General features: G+C 45.6%; 2 protein-coding genes across 7 annotated transcripts in view; one reads left to right on the top strand and one right to left on the bottom strand.

The window, feature by feature from the left end:
* Window positions 1-1841: 1841 nt before the first annotated feature.
* On the bottom strand, window positions 1842-26247 carry XIAP (X-linked inhibitor of apoptosis). Of its 4 annotated transcripts, XM_058196531.1 has the most exons (8): window positions 22840-23181; window positions 18305-19211; window positions 13687-13786; window positions 12133-12211; window positions 9237-9270; window positions 8018-8218; window positions 5827-5998; window positions 5277-5415 (listed from the first exon to the last, which is right to left on the bottom strand). In XM_058196531.1, exons 1-7 carry the CDS (start codon window positions 23026-23028, stop codon window positions 5844-5846), a joined length of 1665 nt encoding a protein of 554 aa, XP_058052514.1. In that variant the 5' UTR covers window positions 23029-23181; the 3' UTR covers window positions 5277-5415; window positions 5827-5843. The 4 variants fall into 4 exon arrangements, with proteins under 4 accessions (XP_058052515.1, XP_058052513.1, XP_058052516.1 ...); XM_058196532.1 differs by lacking the exons at window positions 5827-5998; window positions 22840-23181 and adding an exon at window positions 25450-25720 and having other exon boundaries at window positions 1842-5415; XM_058196530.1 differs by lacking the exon at window positions 5827-5998 and having other exon boundaries at window positions 1843-5415; window positions 22840-23173.
* The window catches only part of THOC2 (THO complex subunit 2), a 63794-nt gene continuing 63504 nt past the window's right edge, over window positions 26175-26464 (top strand). For 2 of the 3 annotated variants that reach the window (XR_009156671.1, XR_009156672.1), the window contains exon 1: window positions 26175-26464. Coding sequence is in view for 1 of the 3 variants with exons in the window: in XM_058196529.1 (XP_058052512.1) it covers window positions 26256-26464 (209 nt within the window). In the remaining 2 variants the exon portion in view is untranslated. The other variant, XM_058196529.1, reaches the window with a different exon arrangement.

The raw sequence follows: 26464 nt of genomic DNA, 5'->3' as shown, positions 1-26464 counted from the left end.
TAGGTAGGCAGGTGGGTAGGTAGGAAAGAAGGGAGGGAGAAGAAAGGATAAGAAGAAGGAGAAGATAGAGGGTTAGAAAGGATGGTAGTGAGAAGTGGGAAAGAGGAGGGGAAGTAGGAAAGCGAGGAGAAGGATGGTGGGGAAAGTCGAAGAAGGATGAGAAGGGTAGAAAGGATTAAGGGAGGGAGTGGCGGTCGAGCAGCCCTGATTGAGTATAATTTGAGTATAGGATTGATTGTTGGATAAGTGATTGTATTGTACACTGGTCAAATTGTGGGAATTATTATGGAAAATAAAAATTTTGCCCTAAAAAAAAAAAAAAAAAAAGGAAGCGTGCACATTAGATCTACTACGGGCTTCCACGAGCTCTCAAACTCTGCAATTACGCTCTGACCCAAAATGATTCAGAGCTACTTAAAAGCAACGTTGCCCCGTTGACCCCCCCCAAATCTGGTAATGCGGCATAATTTGATCTCCAGCTGCATTTTTTTCTTTTTTGGTCATTTAAATAATGAGTCAAGGCCTTTTATTTTGGGCCACTCGCAGCAGTCATGAAATTACACTTTCAAACATCCCGTAAGTGAGCGGAATGCCAGAATTTAGACACCTCATTGCTGATGCAATCAGCAATTCCGCGTGTCTCACACACAAACACACACACACACACACGTTAATGGAGCTTAGTCGTGCGTTTCACAACCCCATTAGGGTAGAAAGCAGGATCTGGTGCATTGCCTCTACAATGCTGTTCATAACCGATTATTAACGGAATAACAAAGTTGGAAGGGGCCTTGGAGGTCTTCTAGTCGAACCCCTTGCTCATGCGATACCATTCCAGACAAGTGGCTGTCCAGTCTCTTCTTAAAGGCTTCCAATTCTCTCCATTGGGAGAGAATTCCTTCATGCTATATACTATATACTGTTAAAATTATGTAGTGCTGATGATAGAAAGGAGAGAGAGAGAGAGAGAGAGAGAGAGAGAGAGAGAGAGAGAGAGAGAGAGAGAGAGAGAGATTAGAGATAGTTAGAGAGAGAGAGATTAGAGATAGATAGATAGATAGATAGATAGATAGATAGATAGATAGATAGATAGATAGATAGATAGATAGATAGATAGATAGATATAGAGGGAGAGAGAGAGAGGAGGTAGGTAGGTAGGTAGGTAGGTAGGTAGGTAGGTAGGTAGGTAGATAGATAGATAGATAGATAGATAGATAGATAGATAGATAGATAGATAGATATAGATAGATAGATATAGAGGGAGAGAGAGAGAGGAGGTAGGGAGGTAGATAGATAGATAGATAGATAGATAGATAGATAGATAGATAGATAGATAGATAGATAGATAGATAGATAGATAGATAGATAGATAGATAGATAGATAGATAGATATAGATAGATAGATATAGATAGATATAGAGGGAGAGAGAGAGAGGAGGTAGATAGATAGATAGATAGATAGATAGATAGATAGATAGATAGATAGATAGATAGATAGATAGATAGATAGATAGATAGAGGAGAGAGAGAGAGAGAGAGAGAGAGAGAAATTATTATGATTATGAAGTGGCCACAAAGCAGGGAGTCAACTTATTTTTCAAAGCATCAGAAAGCAAAATAAGAAACAAGTTGCCAAGGTTGGAGAGCCCTGGACTAGAAGACCTCTAAGGTCCCATCCAGCTCTATTCTGATTAATTATGATTTAATATCTAACTGAATTAGTTCCAATACACCATAGGTTAACATAATATATGAATTAAAAGCTGGAGAAAAGCAGAAACATAGATCCTTGAGAAAGATGGAAAAATAAGCATGATAAGAGACAGGGCTCAAGCATATTAACTGGTGTCTAAGTAAAAAAAGAATAAAAAAGGCCATCATTCAGAATATAAAATAATAAATCACTTTATTAAAAATAGTCACTTGAGTTTAACTGCAAAACAATTCTAGGATTATATTAAGTCATTGTCGTACGTCTAAAAAAATAAATCTTTCTCAACCCGTTGGAATATAGTTTCTGATGTCAACAATTTCATCTTTTTGCTCTTAAAACAGTTATTATTTACAAGTCAGGTCATTCTTAATTACACACAACTCGATTCCAAAAGTTCTGTATTTCGATGTGGATTTACCCGCGACGTATGCATAGCTCGTAAAATTTCCCAGATGCATTCGTGAAATTTTTTTTTTTAAAAAAAAGGCTGAATAAGAAAAGCCCCCACGCAGCTTCTCATGTAAAACAAGTTCTTGCTATTCTCTATGTGAATAAAGAGATTAAAACAAAACCCTCAAAAAATGTTGGGGGAACAACAGTGTGCACACACAACTCTTTGCCATGTTTTAATCGGTGGGTGGTTTTGTGTTTTTTTGAGTTCCGATCTGGCTGAAGAGCTGTGTTAGATCCCCTTCAAATTATGCCGCTTATAAATAACTGAAAAATAAGTGGAGCAGGTCACAGGGAACCTGCCACAGAAATCAAATTAAGACTTTTTAAAAAAAAATAAAAATTGGCAACCATCCAGGAGCTTAAAGGTTTCCCCCCCCCCCACCTTCCTTAAAGCTATCTGGCCTTGCTAAATGAAAAGGAAGTTAGTTGTTAGCGTGATATATATATATTTTTAATAGCAGCATTCTGAATGAAGTTCAAACTGTCAGTTTTTCTACTTCCCCCCATCCTCCGTGCAATCCCCATAAAGTTATCAGCAGAAGTTGTAAATTCACCCCCCTTCGGGCTGAACTGCCATTGTAGTGTTGGGCAAAACACAAAAGCCAAACTTAAAAACAAGCTTCCTTCCCAGGAAACTGCACCCCACAACTCTTACAAAGAGACTGCGACAAAGCCTCCCCCCCTCCCCCGCCACCCGCCGGAGCTCCCGATGTGACACACCTGTTTAAAGCCATCTTGGTTCGTGCCAGGAAAGTGTTGTTGTTTTTTTAAACAAGTTTTCAAATAAATACGTCAATAAATAAAAAAATGCAGCAGTTGCTTTTAAAAAGAAGGGGGGAAAAATAAGGTAAAACGGCTAGATCGGTGTTTTGTTTTTTTTAGCAAGATAGGAATAACAACACAAGAGATTTATTACTAGGAAAGAGCAGGTTGATTTTCTGATCGGGAAACACAAAAATGAGCAAGAGGAGGGTTGTTTTAATCTCAAAAAGGGGATTTATTATCCTTGGGGTGCTGGAGAGATTTTTTTGCATCCTAGCAATTCCTATAAAGCAATTTCAGGAAGGCGAAGAAGTAAGATTAAAACAAACCCCGATATCCCATTTATTCTTCTGTTATTTTAAATGTATCACCCGGTCCTTTCCTTCATAAAGAGGCAACAGGGATTGAAATCAATTAATGTTACATTCAGTTTTATGTTTTGCTACCTAACATAGCGCAGGGCTGTCCAAACTTGGCCCCTTGAAGAGTGGTGGACTTCAACTCCCAGAATTCCCCAGCCAGCATGAGCTATAAATATGAGCAAGTTGCTGGCTGAGGAATTCTGGAAGTCCACAAGTCTTAAAGTTGCCAAGGTTGGAGACCCCTGATCTTTCTGATGCATCCTTTTATTTCAGGGGAAAACCCGATAATACCAGAACAGCAGCTCGGTTCTACCCATAAACGATAAAAACTCAAAAACTCTCGCTTCATCCATCGCACGAATCTACAGAGGAAAAAAAGAAGGACACGCACCGCCACCAACTTAATCCCAACCGATGTGCGGCTCATCGCCCAAAGTCAGAACTTTCGTTACGACGCCTGGATTCCCAAAGCATCAGTTAATGATGCCTTTATGCAAACTGATAAATGTGAAACTTAAAAGGTCGGGTTTGCATCCCAATTTCAGTTTGCAATTTCAGTTACTCCACCTGTGGAGGTCACGCTACGACCCAGGTGAGCCTTTGAACTGGGATAGAAAGCAGCAGTGGGGAAATCCTCTGTGGTTTGCCACTGGTTCGCTGCCCGCGCCTACGCGGTGAGCACTAAACGTGTGCTTCATGTTTCTAAGGTAAGTAGAACAGCGAGGGGGCAGGGAACAGCTGTGCTGCGCTATTTAGATTCGCTAGAAAGAAGGATTTCCTGCTTTCTAGCGAATATAAATCGCGCGGCACAACTGATCGTCAGAAATACCGGTTCGTACCAACCAGCTTTTTTTTTTTTTACTGAACCGGTAGCTTTTATCACTACCGGTTCGCTCAAACTGGTGCGAGCCAGTAGGATTTCACCACTGGACTACCGGTTCGCTCAAACCGGTGCAAACCAGTACGATTTCACTACTGGACTACCGGTTCACTCGAACCGGTGTGAACCAGTAAGATTCCACCACTGGAAAGGGGTATCAAGAGGTTGTCCCGTGTGATTGGCACCTTCCTTCCAAGACACAGACCCAAGGAAAGGCGATTCGGTTTGTAAAACAGAGCTACCGGTGTTGCTGCCCCAATCTACCCTTTGACTGAATGGAAAAATCGGCGAAGTACAAGATCTACCTCTTTCCTTATTCTAAAATAATTCTTCACGCCCCTTTTGTCATTCAGCTTTTTGTGTTGGCCTTGTGTATCTGGCTGATACCGCTTCGGACTGCAAGAGGGACGAGCAAAGGCTAGAGAATTGTTGGCATCGCATAGCAAACACAATAGAGAGAACTTTCAGACTGGCGTCAGGAGCAAGTTCAGCTATTTTAAGAATCTTAAGGGAGGAAAGGGCCTTGGGGGAAGAGTATTCCGTTACTAGTGCAGAGGAAACTTAATGGCCTGTAGACTTCAACTCCCAGAATTCCTCAGCCGAGAATTCTGGGAGTTGGAAGTCCACAGATTGTAAAAGTCGACAAGAGTTGCCCAAACCTGTCTAGTTCTTGGTGTACTTTTTGCAGGTGTTCGGCTATAAACTCTACGGGGGGGGGGGACCCTCAAAAAAATACATCAAGAACCTCAACAAGTTGCAAGATAATTTCTCTACCACTTGAAAACCTGACAAAAACACCGAAAAAATTCCGGCCCCCGAACATTTTAACACCCAATGGCAGGCGCTCCGATTAAAAGCGCCTCCAATTAAATTAGTAGGATGGAAAATCCAATCAACTTCCTCTCTCGGCGAGTCATACCACGCGCAACCCGGTGCCTCCAATTAAAGCGCCGATTCTCGCTAGATCCATTTCGGAGGCGATACATGTGAATCTGGGTCAGCGTTTGGGTTTTTTTTTGTTTTCATGGAATCTCTCACCACCGGCATCTCCAATTAGGGCATGAAGACTTTCTGCCGGTTTGCGATAAACTTGCAACACCAGGGACATTTCTCCACCGCCTCCGCGCACTCTTGGCAAGCCAGGTGTCCGCATGGAATGAAGACCACGGAGAGAAGCTTATCCATGCAAATCTTACAGATCTTTTCTTCCTCCAGACGTTTCAACTTCTCTTCTGTACTGAGATCTGCCGGAGGGAGGGAGGGAGGGGGAAGAAAAAAAAAAAGAGATTTTATGGGATCCCAGGAGGGGAAAAACTACCTGTTCTGACCTATGCTTAGAAAGCATAGTACAATCTTAGTCCCGGCAAACCTCTTTTGTTCATACGGCTGTGAATTATTGTCATTCCCAGTCTGAAAGGCTTTTCAAACAGTCTTTCAGGGGAATGTTTACAAACACCCACCTTATCTCCCTTGGAATGCTGCCAGAGAACTAATTGCCAAATGCAGGGCAAGGCCAAACTTAGCACAGAGTCAAACAAAACTTTCCAAAGCTGAACCAACCAGATGAACTAATTGGTTCTTGCAAAAGCTCACATCCCTTTCACTCCTCTTTTATGTCTTATGGGAGCGGCCAATCATCTCCAAGCCTTACTCACAAGTCAACCCTGTTTTCTTAATTGTTCTTGTCTTCTGGCAGCTCTGTGCACGCGCACACTGGGAACAGGCTCCTGCTGTTCTTCTGCCTTGCTGATGTCAGACTCCAGAGGCAGCAAACAACTAGAGATAGTCCTCGACGGACGACCATCATCGAGGCCAACTTTTCCATTGCTAAGTGAGACATTTAGCAACAAGGAAGTTTTACTATTTAGCAGCTTTTAGGGGAAAGCTGCTCTCTTGCGAAAAGCCCAGACATCCAAAAAAAAAAAAGCCCTCAGAGTTTTGCAACCTTTCTTGCCAAAGTTGTTAAACGAACCACAGCAGTTGTAAAAAAAAAATAACAACACAGCTCTTCAGTCAATCTGGGTTCCTGTTGTGGCCCATCAGCAGCCTACAGGAGCTGGCAATGGAGTCAGAAAGCGATGAGACTGAGGTGAGGCCAGGGCCACCAGGGAGTGATGTGCGGACTCCAGAGCCTCCAGAGGCGGACAGTAGTGAGGCAGAGAAACAGGAGAAGTCTGTTCCTAATGTATGCATGAGAAGAGCTGCCAGAAGGCAAGAGCAGCTCAAGCAAAGAGGACGACTCAGGAGTAGGGCCAGGAGATGACTGGCCCCTCCCATAAGGCTTAAAACAGACCAGCACCGGTGTTTCAGCTTTGCCGGAAAACAACATTGTAGCTGCCTCTTCTGCTCCATCTACGCCTTTGTTTTTGTGGCTTCTGGACGTTTGCCAGGAAGGGCCTTTGGCACTTTGCCTAATTGGACTAAGGTTTGTGAGATAACTGAGGAATTTGTGTTGGGAGGCATTTGTTTTACTTTTGAGTTGAACGACGCTGGGAATGAAGTAATTCCCAGTTGTTTGAATAAAGTTTGTTTTTCCACGGTCTACATTTATTACTACCTACTTGGGTCTGGGTCACAACAGTTCCCCTTACTGAACTCACAACTCATCTTGTAAGTTGTGGCTTTGCTCATCTGAAGGTCGCAAAAGGGGATCGCGTGAGACAACCCTGGGACGGCTGCAGCCGTCATAAAATAGGAGCCAATTGCCAAGCCTCCAAATTTGTATCATGTGACCACGGGGAACGCTGCAACGGTCACAGGTGTGAACAACGGTACTTAAGTCACATTTTTTTAGTGCCGCTGTCACTAAATGAACGGTTGTAACTTGACACCTGTAGGTCTCAAAGTATCAAGGCAAATAGTCGCTGCGTCTCCAAGGCCTGGAGATTAAAACACAGGAAGAACGGCTGCAGGTTTTGGGTCTGGCTAGTCGAAAGAAAATAAGAATTAGGGGGCGATAGGATAGCAGTATTTCCAGTATTTGAGGGGCTGCCACAAAGAAAAAGGGCATCAACTTATTCTCCAAAGCATCAGAGGGCAGGACAAGAAACAACGGTTGGAAGCTGATCAGAGAGAGAAGCAATCTGGGATTAAGGAGAAACTTCCTAACAGTGAGGACAATTAACCAGTGGAACTGCTTGCCACCAGAAATCATGGCTGCTCCATCACTGGAGGTTGTTTTTTTTTTTAAGAAGAGACTGGACAGTCACTTATCTGAAATAGTATAGATTCTCCTACTTGAGCAGGGGGTTGGACTAGAAGATCTCCAAGGTCCCTTCCAACTCTACTCTACTCTTTTCTCTTCTCTATTTATTCCAGTCTTGTCTTGTCTTGTCTTCTCTCTTCTCTTCTCTTCTATCTCTTCTCTTTATTCCAGTTTCTATTCTATTCCAGATTTTATTCTATTCCAGATACTATTCTATTCTATTCCAGATTCTATTCCTATTCCTATTTCTATTCCTAGTCTAGTCTAGTCTAGTCTCTATATATTCCAATTTCTATTCTATTCTATTCTATTCTATTCTAGTCTAGTCTATTCTATTCTATTCTAGTCCTATTCCTATTCTATTCTCTATTTATTCCAGTTTCTATTCTATTCCAGTTTCTATTCTATTCCAGTTTCTATTCTATTCTATTCTATTCCTATTCTATTCTCTATTTATTCCAGTCTCTATTCCATTCCATCCCATTCCTTCCACCAAACGAGTGCCCGATGGCTCAGCCGTTATGATGCTGTTCCACGGGCAACGGTTCTCTCCCCAACTGAGTTTGTCATCATCCCTTCCTTGCCTTCCTAGCATAACTCGGTTTAGTCTGCATACAGACGCTGGGATGTGCAACAATCACCTTTCTGCAGATGGTTTTCTAAGTGCGCACTGGGTGTATCATCCCTCTGGGCACCGATTAAGTCTGTGACCAGCGCCTCAACCGACCGGTAGCGCTCAGCCGAAAGGCGCGCCTTCCTCTCCACCATTTGGCTAATTTCCTCCATGCTGAATCCCATTTGCAACGCGCTCTGGATTGCCCGGCTTTGCAGATGTTCTTCGTCTGCAAAAAAGCAAGAGATAAAATCTCGTGAAAGCAAGAAGACCCAGCTAGGAAAGTAAAAGCAGAGCTTGACGGACGGCCGCATCCGATCGTGACACTAAGCTCAGCACACGGGCAGCCCTTGACTGTAGTCCCTCACGGCAACAACTACTCACTCTACTCACTCCTACTCGCCCACGGCGACTCAGGCAGTTTACAGGAAATAAAAACACAACACAAAAGAAATGAAAATAATAAATTATCTTAATTTTAAATTTTAAATTATCAAATTGATTTTTTGAGTTTTAAATTTTTTGTAAATTTTAGAGGGTAATATTTTATCTATAAGTAGCCATATCAAATAGGTTTTTTAAGGGTTGTTTTTAGTTTTGTATTGTTGTTTTCTTTCTGTATTTTATTCTTGGCTGTACACCGCCCTGAGTCCTTCGGGAGAAGGGCGGTCTATAAATAAAAATATTCTATTCTATTCTATTCTATAACAAAATAAAAATAATAAAATAGTAACCCCCACCCCCTACCCCTATTATTCATTGAATTAATGGCTAGTGACAGGATAGTCCGGTATATAAATATTCATTTCTACACTTGGATCCCCTAACATTGCATTCTTGGGGAATATAAAACTGCTTCCTATTATTTCTGACAATGAATCCCTATTGTTGAATTAAAGTAAGATCCCAAAAGAACTTGTTTCCTTCTAAATAATCTATATATGTTCTAACTAAGGTAACGAAGCATGTTATCTATAGTTAATTTTCATGGCTGCAAATTTAAAATATCCTGAGATCAGGTCAAATACTTAAATACCACTGTCCTAATTTACACCAATATTAGCCTGAAAGTTTTGCCAAACTAAACCAACAGGGGTGTGTGTATGTGTGTGGGTGGGTGGGTGTGTGTTTCCTTTGCAAAACATTTGTAAATACAATTGGGGGGGGGAATGCAAATTAACCAATTGGAATTGGACTCATAATGACAAGTAATTAGAACTGATCACAACAGTTCAGGATATACGTACCTTCAATCGTTAAAACTTTCTCAGCCTCTTCTGTCTATAAAGAAACAAATACATGTTATTTAGAAACTTGCACTGGATTGGAACTAAATTTTTGCTGGCTCATTCAGTAAATGCTTGTGAGGAAAAAAAATTGATAAGGATGTCACAATCCGTAGCTTCTAGCAACTTTACGGCAAAAGCATTCTGGGACTTGAAGTCCACACTTCTTAAAAGTTGCTCAGGTTGACAATTACTAGTTTACCGGGGTTACATAATAAGATTCCATTAGGATGGGAGGGGGGAGATGTTGTTTGAGGAAGGGACTGAGCCAACTGGTAGGTAATCTTATAGCACATGGCCAGATGGTCTCACCTCTCAAGGAGAAACAACCCAGAGTAATTTCAGGATTTGCAGGAATAAAAGTCAGTATGCCAGCCTGCAGAGCTCGCAACAGGGTCGGATAGTGAGGAGGTTGGGGAAGAACATGGGCCAGTCCTGGGGGCTGGGGAAAGCTCGGACGAGAGCTCTGCGTCGGAGGCAGAGAGGGAGATAGACAGCAGCGAGGCAGAGGAACAGCTGGAGCCCGTTCCCAGTGTGCGCATGCGCAGAGCTGCCAGAAGACAAGAACAACTCAGAAAGCAGGGTCGACTCAGGAGTAAAGCCACACCTTGGAGATGATTGGCCCCTCCCATAGGAAACAAAAGAGGAGTGAATGGGGAGGGGGCTTTTGCAGGAAACAATTCGTTCGTTCAGTCATTTCAAGAGCGGAAAGTTCTGTTTGTGACTCTAAGAGACTCTGTGCCAAGCTTTGCCTTTTCTCTGCGTTTGGAAACAAGTTACGTGGCAGCTTGCCAAGCGAGATAAGGTCTGTGTTGATAAACATTCCTTTGAAAAACTGTTCGGACAGGCCTTGCTGACTGTGAATGAAAGGAATTCACAGTCATGTAAATAAAAGAGGTTCTGCCGGAACCAATTCCTGCTTCCCGTTTTTAAATAGTCAGGCAGGGAAAGAACAAAGAGCAAACGGTGGGAAGTTAACCGACAACAATATTCCACAGCCGAGTTATGTTTTTTTCTTCTAAAAATCCTTGCGTAGGAAGCATCAGGAGTCCTTTTGCAAGCCGAAAAGGTAAAGGTTTCTATTCTAGGGTGTGGTGCGTTTCTTAGTCGAGAGAGCCATCCATTGTCTGAAGACAATATCCATGGTCATGCGGCCAGCGTGGCTGTATGCCAAAGGTGCACGGAATACTGTTACCTTCCCACCAAAGTGGTACCTATTTATCTACTTGCATTTGCGTGCTTTCGAACGGCTCCCGTGTTTTCCCCGAAAATAAGACCCAACCAGAAAATAAGCCCTAGCGTGATTTTGTTTTCCAGGGTGCTTGTAATATAAACCCTACCCCAAAAATAAACCCCGGTTAAGATCATCAGCCAGATGCAATTAGTGCCGTATTTTCCCAAAAATAATACTTTTTTTTTTTTAATTTGAATTTATATCCCGCCCTTCTCCGAAGACTCAGGGCGGCTTACATTGTGTAAGGCAATAGTCTCATCCTATTTGTATATTTATATACAAAGTCAACTTATTGCCCCCCCAACAATCTGGGTCCTCATTTTACCTACCTTATAAAGGATGGAAGGCTGAGTCAACCTTGGGCCTGGTGGGACTCGAGCCTACAGTAATTGTAATTGCAGGCAGCTGTGTGTTAATAACAGACTGCATTAGCAGCCTGAGCCACTTCCCAGCACTTAACCGAAAAATAAACCCTAATGCATATTTTGGAGCAAAAATTAATATAAGATCGGGTCTTATTTTCAGGGAAACACAGTAGGTGGGCAGGAGCTGGAGCAGGTAACGGGAACTCACCCTATTGTGCAATGTCAGGGTCTCAAACCCGGTCTGTCAGCTCTCCAGCTCAGCGTCTTTAAAGGCTGAGCCATCGTGCCTCCTTTTGCAAGCAGACACGCCTAAACTTAAGGAGAATATTTATAGCTGACCTATAAATCTCTCAAGTCCTTCAAACCGTAGTAGTGCATTCTCTTCTTTCCCTCCACACCTCTGTCGTCTAAGTAGACAGATACATACACATCCTGAGCTCCCGACATTCTCAAGTGACAAATATCACAGTTTGCACTTGTCAGTTCATTTCTGCGAGCAAATCGCTTAGACCGCTCGCCACCGTCAACAAGGAAACAGGAATCAAATCAGTTAAACGTGGCCTTTTCCGTGGCAGCAATTAACCTTTTCAGCTGCGGATGGGAATGCCATCTGCTCATCGGAAGACAGCTGGAGAGACCGCGGGATAGTAACTCAAGCCTTTCTACTAATTTAATTGGCTCAATGCGTGCATGATTTAAAATTCACATTCATCCAAAAACTAGAGTCCCTGCAGAGTTGGCTTGGATGCATGGCGGAAGCAAAGACAAGAGAGAGAGAGAGAGAGAGAGAGAGAGAGGAAAAGGTGAGAAAGAAAAAGAGAGAGTGACAAAGAGGAAAAAGAGAGAGAGGAAAAGGAGAAAGAACAACAGACAAAGAGAACAATAAAAAAAAAGAAAGAAAGAGAAAGAAGGAAAGAAAGAAAGAGAAAGGAATGGAGAAGAGAGAGAGAAAGAAAGAGAAAAGAGAATGAAAAAAGAAAGAAACGAAGGAATGAGTGGAGGAATGGAGGAAGAGAAAAAGAGAAAGAGAAAGAAAAAAGGAAGAGAGAAAGAAAAAAGAGAAAGAAAGAAAAAAGAAAGTAAGTAAGGGAGGGAGGGAGGAATGGAGGAAGAGGGAGGAAGGAAGGTAGGAAGGAAGGAAGGAAGGAAGGAAGGAAGGAAGGAAGGAAGGAAGGAAGGAAGGAAGGAAGGAAGGAAAGAAGGAAGAAGTCTGTTTCTAACAAGACAGACACTCCAGCAAAAAAAAAGGCAGACTTACAGTTGATTCCGGGGGCAAAGATTTCAAATGAACGCTGTTCACAAAAGCTTGTCCCTTTTCTTCTCCCAGATATTTGCACCTAGGTACAAAGAGGTGGGAGCAAAATGAGCCAAGCTGAAGGCGCCTGAACAAAGCAGGCATCTAATTCACACATGACAATAACGATGTTTTCTTTGGGGAACAAAAAACCCACCTTGATCTGAACCCACACCACCCACTTGTGCCGTAAAGCCAGTTTGGATACGTTGCACGTACCTTCAAAACTGGATTCAGAAGAAGTCTGGTTAGGTGACCTCCACATCTTCTTGCTGTTGAGAAAGCTTTCCCCCAAAAGCATCCTTAAGAGCATAAGGAATAAAGACTCCTGTCTTGGGCCGAGGGTTGGACTAGAAGACCTCCAAGGTCCCTTCTGACCCTATGATTCTATGAGCACTATTTAAATAATTGGCTCTTTAAAGCAACCACCCCACTTTTCTACCATTCACTCGCCCCTGGGGTTCCAGCCCAGCTGCTGTGGCCTAGAGGTGGAGCTCTTGCCTCACAATCAGAAGGTTGTGAGTTCGATCCTAGATAGAGGCAGATGCAGAATCTCCTGCTTGGGCAGGGGGTTAGACTAGATGACCTGCAAGGTCCCTTCCAACTCTGTTAATCTGTTAAACACCTATTAAGAGTTGTCCAGAATAACAGAGTTGGAAGAGACCTTGGAGGTCTTCTAGACCAACCCCCCTACTCAAGCAAGAGACCTTATACCATTTCAGACCGATGGCTGTCCTATCTCTTCTTAAAAGCCTCCAGTGATGAAACATCCACAACTTCTGGTGGCAAGCAGTTCCACAGCTTAATTGTCCTCACTGTTAGGAAGTTTCTCCTTAATCCCAGGTTGCTTCTCTCCTTGATTAGTTTCCATCCATTGTTTCTCGTTTTCGCTTCTGGTGTTCTGGAAAATAAGTTGACCCCTTCTTTCTTTATCATAGCCACTAAAAGGTAAAGGTTCCCCTGCACGTATGTGCTAGTCGTTCCCAACTCTAGGGGGCAGTGTTCATCTCCGTTTCACAGCCAAAGAGCCAGTGCTGTCCAAAGATGTCTCCATGGTCATGTGGCCGGCAGGACTAAACGCCAAAGGCGCACGGAACGCTGTTACCTTCCCACCAAAGGTGGTCCCTATTTGCATTTTTTACATGCTTTCAAACTGCTAGGTTGATAGAAGCTGGGACAAGTAACGGGAACTCACCCCGTTAGGTGGCGCTAGGGATTCGAACCGCTGAACTGCCGACCTTTCAATCGACAAGCTCAGCATCTTAGCCACTGGGCCACGGCATCCCTTCTTACACCAGACTAGACGATACCCAATTCCTGCAACCGTTCTTCGTATGTTTTAGCCTCCAGCCCCCTAATCATCTTTTTCCTTCTTCTCTGTACTCTTTCTACAGACCAAAGATTTCAACTTTTGACACATCTGGTTTTGGTTGCTGAAAGATCTGGTAAAAAAAAAAAAATATTGCAAAGCAACTCCCATCCGAAGATACAATCTGAAAAAGAGTGAAATATTCCTACCCAGGATACCATCTTGCGTGCTCCTCCCACGGATCCTCACCCGCCTTCCATTCCTTCAGTCCCCCACCGCAGGAGAAGCATTCGACGCTGTCAGCGATACCTGGAAAAAGAACCTCGTGCATGAATATAAAACTCTTTTGTCTGCAAATGCAGGCAGTCCTCGACGTACAACAGTTCATTTAGTAACTGTTCAAAGTTACAATTAAGAGCCACGGTGGCGCAGTGGTTAGAGCGCGGTACTGCAGCTAATTCTGCTGACTGCCTGCAATTTGGCAGATCGAGTCTCACCAGGCTCAAGGTTGACTCAAGCCTTCCATCCTTCCGAGGTGAGTAAAATGAGGACCCAGTTTTTGGGGGGGGCAACAGGCTGGCTCTGTAAACCGCTTAGAGAGGGCTGTAAAGCACTGTGAAGCGGTATATAAGTCTAAGTGCTACAGCTACTTTCCTTCCTTTCTCCCTTCCCTCCCTCCCTCCTAGTGGTTAGAATGCAGTTTTGCAGACTAACTCTGCCCATTGCCAGTTCAATCCTGACAGGGCTCAAGGTTGACTCAGCCTTCCATCCTTCCAAGGTGGGTAAAATGAGGACCCAGATTGTCGGGGGCAACAGGCTGGCTCTGTAAACCGCTTAGAGAGGGCTGTAAAAGCACTGTGAAGCGGCATATAAGTCTAAGTGCTGTTGTTATTTTCCTTCCTTCCTTCCTTCCTGTTAGAATGCAGTATTTCAGGCTAGCTCTCCCCACAGCCAGCAATTCAATCCTGACCAGTTCCAGGTTGACTCAGCCTTCCATCCTTCCAAGGTGGGTAAAATGAGGACCCAGATTGTTGGGAGGCAAGAGGCTGACTCTGTAAACCGCTTAGAGAGGGCGGTAAAAGCACTGCGAAGCGGTATAGAAGTCTAAGTGATATTGCTACAATGGCAGTGTAAAAACTGACCATTTTTCACACTTACGACCGTTACAGCATCCCTCTGGCCACGCGATCAAAATTCAGATGCTTGGCAACCGACTCCTCTTTATGACGGTTTGTAATGTCCCAGGGACACGTGATCGATCCCCTTTTGCGACCGTCGGACAAGCGAAGTCAATGGAAAAACCAGATTCATTTCACAAATGTGTTCCCAACTTCTCCACTGCAGTGATTCACTTAACAACCGTGGCCAGAAAGATCGTAAAATGGGGAAAAACAAAATCTTAACAAGTGTTTCACGTAGCAACAGAAATTCAGGGCTCAATTGTGGTCATAGGTCAAGGAATACCTACCTATACATTACCTATTTATACTAAATCTAAATCAGTGCTGGAATGTGTTTGAATTTCGTGAGTAATCTAAAGAGTCCTATTTTTAGTTCCTCGCAGGTTCCAAATCAAATGAGATTAAAAAGATCAGCTCCAACACAAGATGTCTTGGTGCAGACGTTAAACGTGTAAACCTATTAATGCACTAAAGGGGAAAAAAAGAGGGAAATTGCACTATTTAAGACTCCCGTTCCAATGAATTATCCCAAGTACTCTGTGTACAATATTCTCCTGCGATTCACAGTTCAAAAATATACCGCTTTCCGCTGAACATTTGCCGAAATGATCAACAACAGCTTATTTTCAGATCAAGAACTGTTAAAAACCATCAAGTAAAGCTGAACCATGAGTGATCACAGCGGTACACTAGAAAATGATTCCCGGTTGATGTCTCTTGGAATCAGGGGTGAAATGCTCCCGGTTCGGACCGGATCGCCTGATCCAATAGCGATGGCGGTGGGTGGTTCGGAGAACCGGTAGCAAAAATCCCTGACACCCCACCCCCACCCAGCTGAGCCGTGCGATCATCAGAATTGTTGTTTTTACTTTTAAAAGCATTTTTTCTTCGGCCGAAAAAATACTTTTAAAAGTAAAAAAAAAAAAAGCCTCTGATGATCGCGCTGCTCAGCTGGGATCGTCAGAACCCTTTAAAAGCATTTTTTCTACAACCTCTTTGGCTGAAGAGGTTGTAGAAAAAATGCTTTTAAAAAGCTCCTCTGACGATCCCAGTTGAGTTACCTGATCATCAGAAGCTTTTTTTTCTTTTAAAGGCAAAAAAAAATGCTTTTAAAAGAAAAAAAAGCCTCTGATGATCAGGCAACTCAGCTGGGATCGTCAGAGGAGCCTTTTAAAAGCATTTTTTCTACAACCTCTTTGGCTGAAGAGGTTGTAGAAAAAATGCTTTTAAAAAGCTCCTCTGACGATCCCAGCTGAGTTACCTGATCATCAGAAGCTTTTTTTTCTTTTAAAGGCAAAAAAAAAAATGCTTTTAAAAGAAAAGCCTCTGAGGATCAGGCAACTCAGCTGGGATTGTCACAGGAGCCTTTTAAAAGCATTTTTTCCTACAATCTCTTCAGCCGAAGAGGTTGCAGAAAAAATGCTTTTAAAAGTTAAAAAAAAAAAAAAGTTGGCCACGTCCTTCCAGTCACATTACCCCCACCACCAAGCCACGTCCACAGAACTGGTAGTAACAAATTTTACATTTCACCCCTGCTTGGAATGGCTAAATTCCTGTGGTTACTTGCACCGACTTTTCAAGCAACGCTTCTGGATTTTATCCTTCTTAACGAGCCAGAAGCTGTGGTTAGTTCTCAGCTTTCAATCCTGGTTTGCTGAGAAGCAATGAGCCACAGATCCTTATTTATAAAACATGAGGTGGCGCTCGTATAAGATTATAACAAAAAATGTAAACGAAAGAAAAAAAAATAAGATTAGTCCTCTACTTATGACAATTAAGCCCAACATTTCCGTCACCGAGTGAGATGCTCCTCAAGCGCATTTTGCCCTCATTTTATGACCTTCTTCACCTCCGTTGTTAAGCGAATCACTGCAGTTGTTAAGTCAGCAACACAGTTTTCAAGGGAGACTGGCTGCCCCGTTAACTTTGCTTGTCACAAGGGTCACAAAAGGGGATCACGGGACCCCCCCGGAACACTGCAACTGTCGTAAGTACACGCCCTTTGCCAAGCGTCTGAATTTCGATCGCTTGACCGTCGCAGCAATGGTCGTAGATGTGAAAAACAGTCGTAAGTCCCTTTTTTCAGGGCCGTTGTAACTTTCAACGGTCACTGAATGAATGGTTGTAAACAAGGACTCCGTCAACTTCCGGACCTTCGAACCTTCCGTCGCGAGCTCAAGACACATTTATTCATTTGTGCAGGACTGGCTTAGATTTTAAATTTTACAGGGGTTTTAAATTGATTTTAATATTTATATTTCTATTTTTAATAATAGGGCATTGGAATAAGTTTTTTAAAGATTATTTTAATTTTGTATATTGATGTTTTATATGCCTGTGAACCGCCCTGAGTCCTTTGGGAGATAGGGCGGTATATAAATTTAAATAATAAATAAATAAAATAAATAAAGACCACCTGTACCACAATAAACATATATGCCATTGGAAGATATAGCAGCCTGGTCTCCATTTCTCCTACAAGATCAGGCAGATAGTTGCTGTGATCTCATTTACAACTTGCAAATCAAAGCTGATTTCAAAATCAATTTTGATTTTGATCTGAAATTTGATCTGAAGATTTAAAAAAAATGGATTCTCTCCTGAACTGAAGGAGCTTCTTCGCTCTTAAAAACGCTTTCAAAACGCATGTTAATAAACTACTTTCTAATGCGGAATATTCTTTACTTGTTTCAAACTTTCTTCATTTCGATATTGTTGCGACCGAGGCCCAAGTAGTGCTTACCAAACACAATTCAGGCCTGAACAAACTTATTTTATTAAAACAGCTAAGAATTAATTCATTCTCAGCTTCGTCCAAAACCAATTCTTCACAAACAGTCCTTTGGCCTTATCACCAACTTTTGTTGTCTTTGGCAACCTGCCAAAGGCTTTTCTTGGCAAAACCCCTACAAAGTTCAAGAGATTCTGACAAGAAGCAATGGAATTCAACATTGCTTTCCTACAAAGAGCCCAAGAGCCGTTGTTGCTCTTTTAAGCCTTATGGGAGTAGCAAATCATCGCCTGGCCTTACTCCCGAGTTGTCCTTTTTGCTTCAGCTGCTCTTGCCTTCTGGCAGCTCTTTGCATGCGTGCACTAGGAACAGGCTCCTCCTGTCCCTCTGCCTCTCTGCTGTCTGCCTCTGGAGGCTCTGGAGTTCGTGCATCGTTCCCAGATGGCCCTGGCCCCATCTCTGCCTCCAACGCAGAGCCCTCGTCCAGGCCTTCCCCTGACTCCAGGACTGGCCTATTGCCCTCCCCAGCCTCCTCACTGTCCGACTCCGCTCCCAGGTCCGCGGGCTGGTGGCGGACCACAACAGATTCCGCTTTAAGCTTAGCAACAATGCCAGCATAAAAAAATGAGAAATCAATATCCAAAATACAGGTCAGGTAGTTCTCAACTTATAACCACCGTTCATTCAGTGACTTGTCGAAAGTGACAAGAGTGCTGAAAAAAGTGAGTTATGACTGTTTTTCACACTTGCAACCGTTGCACGCCATCCCCGTGGTCACACAATAAAAATTCGGATGCTTGGCAACTGACTCAGGTCTGCGGTGCGTTGCATTTGGCAGGATGGGTGTGTGTCTGTGTAGATTGTTTGAACCCAACCGAGGGGGGGGGGAACATTGAAAATCCGGCCTCCACTTACCTAGACTGTAAAAGCCTGCTTGAGCAAGCCGCTCCTTGCTCACTGAGTAACTCCACACCCCAAAAGTCTGAAGGCGCTTTGCAAAATCTGCCATGGAGGGGTTATGAGGAGGAGGAGGAAGTGGAGGCACCCGGTGGGTGCTGCTTCTGTCCAGCTGTCCATCCCCTGGCTGATGGGCAACATTCTCAACGTTCCCCACATCATGTCCAAGGACGAAAAAGCATCTCGGGAAATGCCGACGGTGTTCCGACCACGCCTGGTCCCCCGGTTCCCAGTTTTTCAACTTCCCCCCACAACAAAAACACTCCACTTCGTCCTCTACGCCTCGGTAATAGAGCCCCGCGTTGGCCAGATCTTCTGGGGTGACCGGCGCGTAGGGAGGCCAGTGGTGAAAAGATCTCAGCCGGACCTCTTCGTTGCACATGGCCGGGTTTTGAGGGTACGGGGAGCCCGAGAGATCCACCACTTGCCTGGTTCTTAACAAGTAATCGGCCTCAAAATCAGAAGAGAGATCGGAATCGGGTGGGACGGAGGTGGTGGTGGCGGCGGCGGCTTCTCTTTCAGGGGGACCGTTTGGGAGGCCGGAAAGTAGACGACCGTCTTCGAAGTTGGCATCGTTAATAAAGCAGCAGTTCGGAGAGACGTCTTTGTGCCTTCCAACCACCGAGTCTCCCGCTTCCCATCCTTCTAGGGTCGCAAGGCAGCTAAAGCATCTGACTTGGTCTCCCTCTCCCGTGTAGAAGAACCCGGCCCGGGCTAGGTCCGAGGAAGAAACGGGGCAGCCACTTGGAAAACCGGCAAAGGTTTCTTGTCTGGAAGTCAACTGAGCCAGGTCTGGTGCGGGATCCTCCACAATGGGGCCATTACACGTCATCCCTCTTGTGGATGGGAGTTTCCTCCGGATTTCCTAAATAAAAAAACACAGGCAACGTTAAGAGAGGCGCTGTGGAGATAATGTTAGTAAGCAGGGGTCACCAACCTTTCGGACCTCAGGGACCACTAAATTCATAATTTTAAATACCGCGGACCACTAATAAGATCTGCCTAATGACCGGCTGGGTGGGTGTGGCTAAGTAGTCATGTGACTGGGTAGACGTGGCCAACTCAATGTCACTCATGTTGAGGGGCGCCACACCAGCCTCTACTCACCCCTCCCCTCTCAGCCATTCCTCACCTCCCTGCCCGAGCTCCTTAGGGCCCCAACAGGAAGCAGTTGTTGGAGCTAAGCAGCCACCATGAGAAAGAGTTGGCAAAACAGCTCAGATCAACTTGGATCCGACCGAGAAGGAGGCTCAGTAGAAGCACCTCACTGAGGACTACGAACGTAGGTTTTCTAAGCAGAGGGAAGACCTGCGGGAGTGCAAGGCCAGGTACCGGCGCCTGGAGGCTCAGCCGGCTGAGATGGTCAGCCAGTTCCAGGCCATGATGCAGTCCCACTGGAACGAGGCCCTTCACCTTTCCCCAAAGCCATGCACCAGGAGGCCGAAGCAGACCCCAAGTCGGTATTTCTATGTCATTTCTATGATTTCACCACTGTCCTATTCTCCTGGCCTTCTGAAAAGGGGTTCAAACATGGCTGTGCAACCTCCCATGGGGAGCCCCGAAGGACCATCATCCACAGGATTGGTTAGCACCCTGAAAGTCCTCCCTTCGCCTCTTAGTTAATTTGAACAGCGTCAAAATCATTTTCGCCTTCTTCTACATTTTGTAATAAATAAATATATATATACAGGACACACCTCCAGCCAATCAGAGCACAAAAAAACCCCCATCCAATCAGAGCACAGCCAAGCTCCCACCCAATCAGTTCAAACCCCCACTAGCAGTTAAAAAGGAAGAACCAGCTGCAATCACACATTGCTCCCAGAAGCACGAAGCTGAAGCCTGAAGATGACGAATGAGACTTCGTCGAAACGTTGCCAAGACACTTCCAATTTTACGCGGGAGAAAACCCGAACAACCAAAGACCTACATATGTGTGTGTGTGTGTGTATATATATATATATATATATATCCTGGTTGTTTTTTTAATATTTTAACATGATTTATACTGATATTGTTTCCTGATTGCTTATTTGTACCCTATGACTATCATTAATTGTTGTATCATTAAGTGTTAAATTTGTACCCTATGACTATCATTAAGTGTTGTAAGTGTTGTACCTTGAGGAAGGTATCTTTTCTTTTATGTACACTGAGAGCCTATGCACCAAAGACAAATTCCTTGTGTGTCCAATCAGACCTGGCCAATAAAAAATTCTGTTCTATTCTATTCTAAATACATTTTTGTTGTATTTAAAAACCCCTTGAAAGCGGCATCACTCTCCATCCTCAAGTGAGCCAGCCTAACAGAAGGTTTAAAATTTATTTTAATGGCTAATGAAAACTGAAGCTTCCCCAACCACAAGGACCAGTCTGGCTAAACATGCAAATTTTTGTTTTCCCTTCCTTCTTGTCAGCTGACAAAATGGAAAAACCAGTTTGAAAGATTGGGAAATTTTCCAAAGCAAACTCCCACAACAGGTGACTAAAAGGGGATGGGTTGTATATTTCCATCACCTTTTTCCATACTTCTCTTATTTTGACCCTGGGGTCAAATCTAATTTTTTTTAAAAAAAAATCTTTTAAAAACCTCCCGTTATTTTTTTTTAAAATAGAAAGGGAATTGCAAAGTTTTTGACCAATTTAATTTTTTTTTAAAAAAATCCTTTAAAAACCTCCCCTTGCTGTTGTTTCAAACAGAAAGAGAATTGCAAAGGTTTTATTTTTTTCCCTTCCTTCTTGCCCTGCTAGTTTCTACTATTAAGTGTTTCTACATTAAGTGTTGTACCTTATGATTCTTGATGAACTTTTCTTTTATGTACCCTGGGAGCATATGCACCAAAGACAAATTCTTTGTGTGTCCAATCACACTTGGCCAATAAAATTCTATTCTATTCTACTCTATTCCTATTCCATTCCTATTCCATTCCAATTCCTATTCCATTCCTATTCTACTCTAATTCTATTCTATTCCATTCCAGCTCAACTCTACTTCTGTTCTATTCCATTCCTATTCCTATTCCTATTCTACTAATTGCTTAGGGCAGAGGTCTCCAAACTTGGCAGTTTTAAGACTTGTGGACTTCAACTCCCAGAATTCTCCAGCCAGCATAGTAGAGAATTCTGGGAGTTGAAGTCCACAAGTCTTAAAGCTGCCAAGTTTGGAGACTCTTGGTTTAGAGGGGAAAAAAACCAAGCAGGAAATGATGGGTGGAGTGATGGAAAAAAAACGTGGGCAGGTTCCACCAATCTCCATTCACATTTTATCCCAGGATGAACTTTATCCAGCCACTGCATTGGGGTTCCGCCTGAAAGACATTTTCCAACTGCCAAGAAAGCATGAATCCCTGGAGCCATAAATTTCTAAATTTAAACTGGAAGGTTAATCAGCTGAGCAAAGGGCGACGTCCCCACGTTTCCAAGCACTTTTACGCTTGCAAAAATCCCCTTTTTTGCTGGGTTTTTTCTTTTGTCCTCCTCTCTCTCTCTCTCTTGGCAATCTTAACCCCAAAAGCTGGGAAACGAAACTCTGGTTCCGGGAACCAAAAAAAAAAAAACAACCCACCGCAAGCATGAATGCAAGCTGCGTTGTAACGCGCGTGGCGGTGGCGTTCCCACGCGGGACGCGACTCCACGCCGCGTGGCAGAAAGAAACGCCCCAGGGATCAACCCGATTCCCGACCTTCCCTTTCGACCTAGCCTGGCCTGGCAAGGTGAAAACAAAACTATTAAAGCCGGACTATTCTCGGGCATTTGACTTCTGTATTCCCCCCACCCACCTGCATGCATGCCTGCGTGGGGAGACATTCCCACGACCCGCCGCGCCCACGCGTGTTTTGCAATGCAAGCAGTTCCAGATCCAGGGGAAAAAAGGGGGGGTCTCGCCCTCCCATGGCAAGAACCCCCCCCCCCAAGCAACCCCGTATTTGGGAAGGGCGGAGGAAAACCCGGGGAATTGCAGAGAAGAGTTGCAAAACCCATTCTCCGCAGCCTCCCGGCTGGGAAGCATGGAAATGGGTGCTCCCAGTGGAGGAGGGCGTCCAGCGGGACCCGTTCGCCCCTCCGCCCCGCAGAGAAGCGGGATTGCAAAGCCCATGCCCCCGCAGGATCCCGCTGGGGAGGATGGGGAAGGATGTTCCCAATGCAGGAAGACGCCCGAGCCGGGTCCATTTGCCCTTCCGCCGGCAGAGAAGACGGGGTTCCAAAGCCCATGCTCCGCAGGATCCCGGCTGGGGACGATGGGGAGGGATCTTCCTGGTGCAGAAAGATCTGCCCGCACAGAAGCGGAGTTCCAAAGCCCATACTCCGCAGGAATCCCGGTCGGGGAGGATGGGGACGCGTCTTCCCGGTGTAAAAGGGCACCCAAGCGGGGTGCGTTTGCCCCACCGCCCGAAGAGAAGTGGGGTTTGCAAAGCCCATTCTCCGCAGGCCCCCGGCCGGGGAGGATGGGGACGGGTGTTCCCGGGGGCAGAGTCCCTTCCGCCCGCACTCACCCCGCTTGTCCGGCCACCCTCCGCCGGGAACGCGTTCGGCCAACCCGAAAAATGGCTGCTGGACCTCCGGGCGGAGAAGGAAGAAGCGCCTCCCCGCGGCTTCGGGGAGGAGCTGCCGGAGGATCGGGCGCCCCGCCGGACGGAGGACTCGGCTGGCTGCAGCAATCCGGAGGGTCTCCCGGGGAACATGCATGGGGTAGATGGGTGGGAGAGGGTCTCCCGAGGGTTGCTTCGCCGATCTCCGTACTCGGGATTTTGCAGGAGCCGGCGCGGACCACCCGGCAAGCAAGCTGGACCGCGTTCACACGTGCGCAAAGCCCTGCATCATTCGCGGCTGCAAGGCGCCCGCTGCAATTGGAACGGGGCGGAGCGCGCGTGACCACGCTGGTCCCATTGAGGTCTGCAAGCCAATTAGTGGGTCGTCTAAGGGGGGGGGGAACCTCCCCCCACCCACCCTTGTCCCGCAACCCGAGTTGAGCCCTGTCATGGGAATGGCAACCTCAGGATTGTCTCAAAGGCTTTTTTCAGGAGGCAACTGGACTTCCTTGGGTTTTTTTTTCCTTTTGAAGGGGTTTCGCTTCTCATCCAAGAAGCCTTTTCGACTCTACAGGATAGTGGGGAAGGGAAGGATTGGCACTGTCTTGGGAATGGCAACCTCAGGTTTGTCGGAAAGGTGGCTTGTTTTTTTCAGGAGGCAAATGGACTTGCTTTTTTTCCCCTTCTTCCGAAGACCTTTCGCTTCTCCTCCAAGAAGCTTCTTCAGCTCTGAATGGAAGGATTTATATTCCTGGTCATTTTGCATCCTTTCAGAGCAGTGTTTCCTAACCTTGGCTATTTAAAGATGCATGGACTTCAACTCCCAGAATTCCCCAGATGGTATGGCTGGTTGAGGAATCCTGGAAGTTGAAGTCTATACATCTTCAAAGGGTCATGGTTGAGAAACACTGTTTTAGAGGGTCCTTGAAGGACTTGGAGGTTTATCTGCGTCCTCAGGGTCACTTGAGGACAACAGATAAAACTCCAAGTGCTTCAACCAATCCTTTCATTCCCCACTATCCTGTAGAGTCGAAGAAGCTTCTTGGATGAGAAGCGAAACCTCTTCAAGGAAAAACAAGAAAGTCCAGTTGCCTCCTGAAAAAACAAGAGCCCTTAGGACAATCCTGAGGCTGCCATTCCCAAGATAGTGCCAATCCTTCCATTCCCCATTATCCTGTAGAGTTGAAGAAGCTTCTTAGATGAGAAGCGAAACCTCTTCAAAAGGAAAAAAAACCTGGACCTGGGTGACAAGAGAATCTCTACAGACTTCAATCTCAGGATCGCAAAAAAAATATCACGAGCTGGAGGAAAATTGTGCCCTAAGATCGCCTTGGGGCCCAAATTTGGGCGTTGGCTGGTTGGAAAGTCCTGCCACCCCTCCCCCAACTGATGCTTCCCACTACCCCACCCCACCCCAGACACGACGCACGGCTTGTTTGGATTGCCAGGCCCCCCACGGGGACCCCTTGACTAGGCAGCTTTTGCCAAGGGGTGGGGGGTGAGGTGGGCTCGTTTGAATGGAAAAAAGAGACCCTGTCCTGATATCTTTGCAAACAGGTGAATTCACTCAAAAATGTGAATTCACCCAACATGCTAAGCCCTAGCCAACATAAGAGCTTAACCATGGTTTCTTATAGCAATAGCACTTATATATTGCTTTATGGTGCTTGACAGCCCTCTCTAAGCGATTTACAGAGTCAGCCTCTTGCCCCCCAACAATCTGGGTCCTCATTTTACCCACCTCGGAAGGATGGAAGGCTGAGTTAACCTTCAGCTGGTCAGGATTGAAGTGCTGGCTGCAGGCAGAATTAGCCTGAAATACTGCATTCTAACAGGAAGGAAGGAAGGAAGGAAGGAAGGAAGGAAGGAAGGAAGGAAGGGCAATAGCAACAACCCTCTCTAAGCGGTTTACAGAGTCAGCTTCTTGCCTCCCAACAATCTGGGTCCTCATTTCACCCACTTTGGAAGGATGGAAGGCTGAGTCAACCTGGAGCTGGTCAGCATTGAATTGCTGGCTGTGGGGAGAGCTAGCCTGAAATACTGCATTCTAACAGGAAGGAAGGAAGGAAGGAAGGAAGGAAGGAAGGAAAGAAAATAGCAACAGCACTTAGACTTACATACCGCTTCACAGTGCTTTACAGCCCTCTCTAAGTGGTTTACAGAGTCAGCCTCTTGCCCCCAACGATCTGGGTCCTCATTTTACCCACCTCAGAAGGATGGAAGGCTGAGTCAACCTTGAGCCTGTCAGGATTGAACTCCTGGCAATGGGCAGAGTTAAGTCTGCAAAACTGCATTCTAACCACTAAGGAGAGAGGGAGGGAGGGAGGGAGGAAGGAAGGAAAGAAGAAAGCCAGCACTTAGACTTATATATCGCTTTACATTCCACTCCACATGGTTTACAGCAGAGGTCTTCAAAGTTGCCAGCTTTAAGACTTGTGGACTTCCAACTCCCAGAATTTTCCAGCCAGCATAGCCTTAAAGCTGCCAAGTCTGAAGACCTCCGCTTTACAGAGTCAGCCTCTTGCCCACCCCCCCATCCCCACCCGCAACAATCTGGGTCCCCAATTTACCGACCTCGGAAGGACAGAAGGCCGAGTCAACCTTGAGCCTGCTGAGATTCGATCTGTCAAACCGGCGATCCGCAGAATTAGCCTGCAGTACCGCGGGGGGAGGGGGGATTTGAACCACGCGCCGATCCGACATCCATCCGGTTTTGCAGAGCTTTAGGGAGGCGCATCGGCACAGCGTCTCGCAACCCACTTTTTAGGAAGCTTGGACTTTTGCTTTCTTTTTTTAAAAAAAAAAACATATTCACTAAATTGATAGGGACCTTGTTAGGTCGTCTAGTCCGACCCTCCAGCCTCCCGCTCCCAGATTTTCCCAAGCCAACTACTCGCTGGGTTTTGTTAGAAGCCCAAACCCCCTTTATTAAAAGTCCTTCGGATCGAGACCCGCCACTGATATAACGGACACACCCACCTACCCCACCCACTCCCGTCATTAGGGGCTGCTACAAAATCCCGACGACCATAATGCACCGCCCTTCGACTCCGCACAATCCTAACCCGGTTGATGGTTTACGACCTATCCGGCCGGCCAGCCAGCCAGGCAACCAACCAACCGCGTGTTCCCAGAGCTTTTCCCACGGCGGCCGCATTTAGCGGACAGCGAAGCGAACGAAAAAAGCAAGCAAGCAAGCTTCCCCGGCGGAGGATTGATTCTGCGGTTCACGTACCGCGGCCTTTTTTCGTTCGGCGCCGCCTTCCCTCGCTTCGGCTGGTTGTCGGTTGCTGTTTGACGTCCCCGCCGCCGCCGCTCTTCCTTCTTATTTCTCCTCGTCCTCCTCCGCCTCCTCCACCCCGCCCTCCTCTTCCTGCGCGATGCGGGGCTCGCTTTCCCGGCGTGCCCTGCGCGGCCGTTCTCCGCCGTCCCCTCTGACCTCGCAGGGCCCGTCGTCGTTCTCGCATCCGGGCTCTCCGCGCCACACGGGGAAGATGGCGGCGGCGACATCCGCGATGGTGGCGGCAGCGGCGGTGGCGCTCCCGGCCGAATGGATCCGCAACTGGGAGAAATCCGGCAAGAGCGAGTT

Source organism: Ahaetulla prasina, chromosome 11 (assembly GCF_028640845.1).
Source record: "Ahaetulla prasina isolate Xishuangbanna chromosome 11, ASM2864084v1, whole genome shotgun sequence".
Lineage (NCBI taxonomy): Eukaryota > Metazoa > Chordata > Lepidosauria > Squamata > Colubridae > Ahaetulla > Ahaetulla prasina.
Note: the sequence above shows the minus strand (reverse complement) of the source record. Positions and strands in the feature narration are given on the sequence as shown.

Coding starts and splice junctions, on each gene's coding strand:
- XIAP (XM_058196530.1), bottom strand. CDS start 23,028: ATGTTCCCCGGGAGACCCTCCGGATTGCTGCAGCCAGCCGAGTCCTCC. Junction 12,212..13,686: donor CACGCAAGATGGTATCCTGG/GTAGGAATATTT, acceptor CTTTGTACCTAG/GTGCAAATATCTGGGAGAAG. Junction 5,416..8,017: donor AGAAAACCATCTGCAGAAAG/GTGATTGTTGCA, acceptor TCCCTCCGGCAG/ATCTCAGTACAGAAGAGAAG.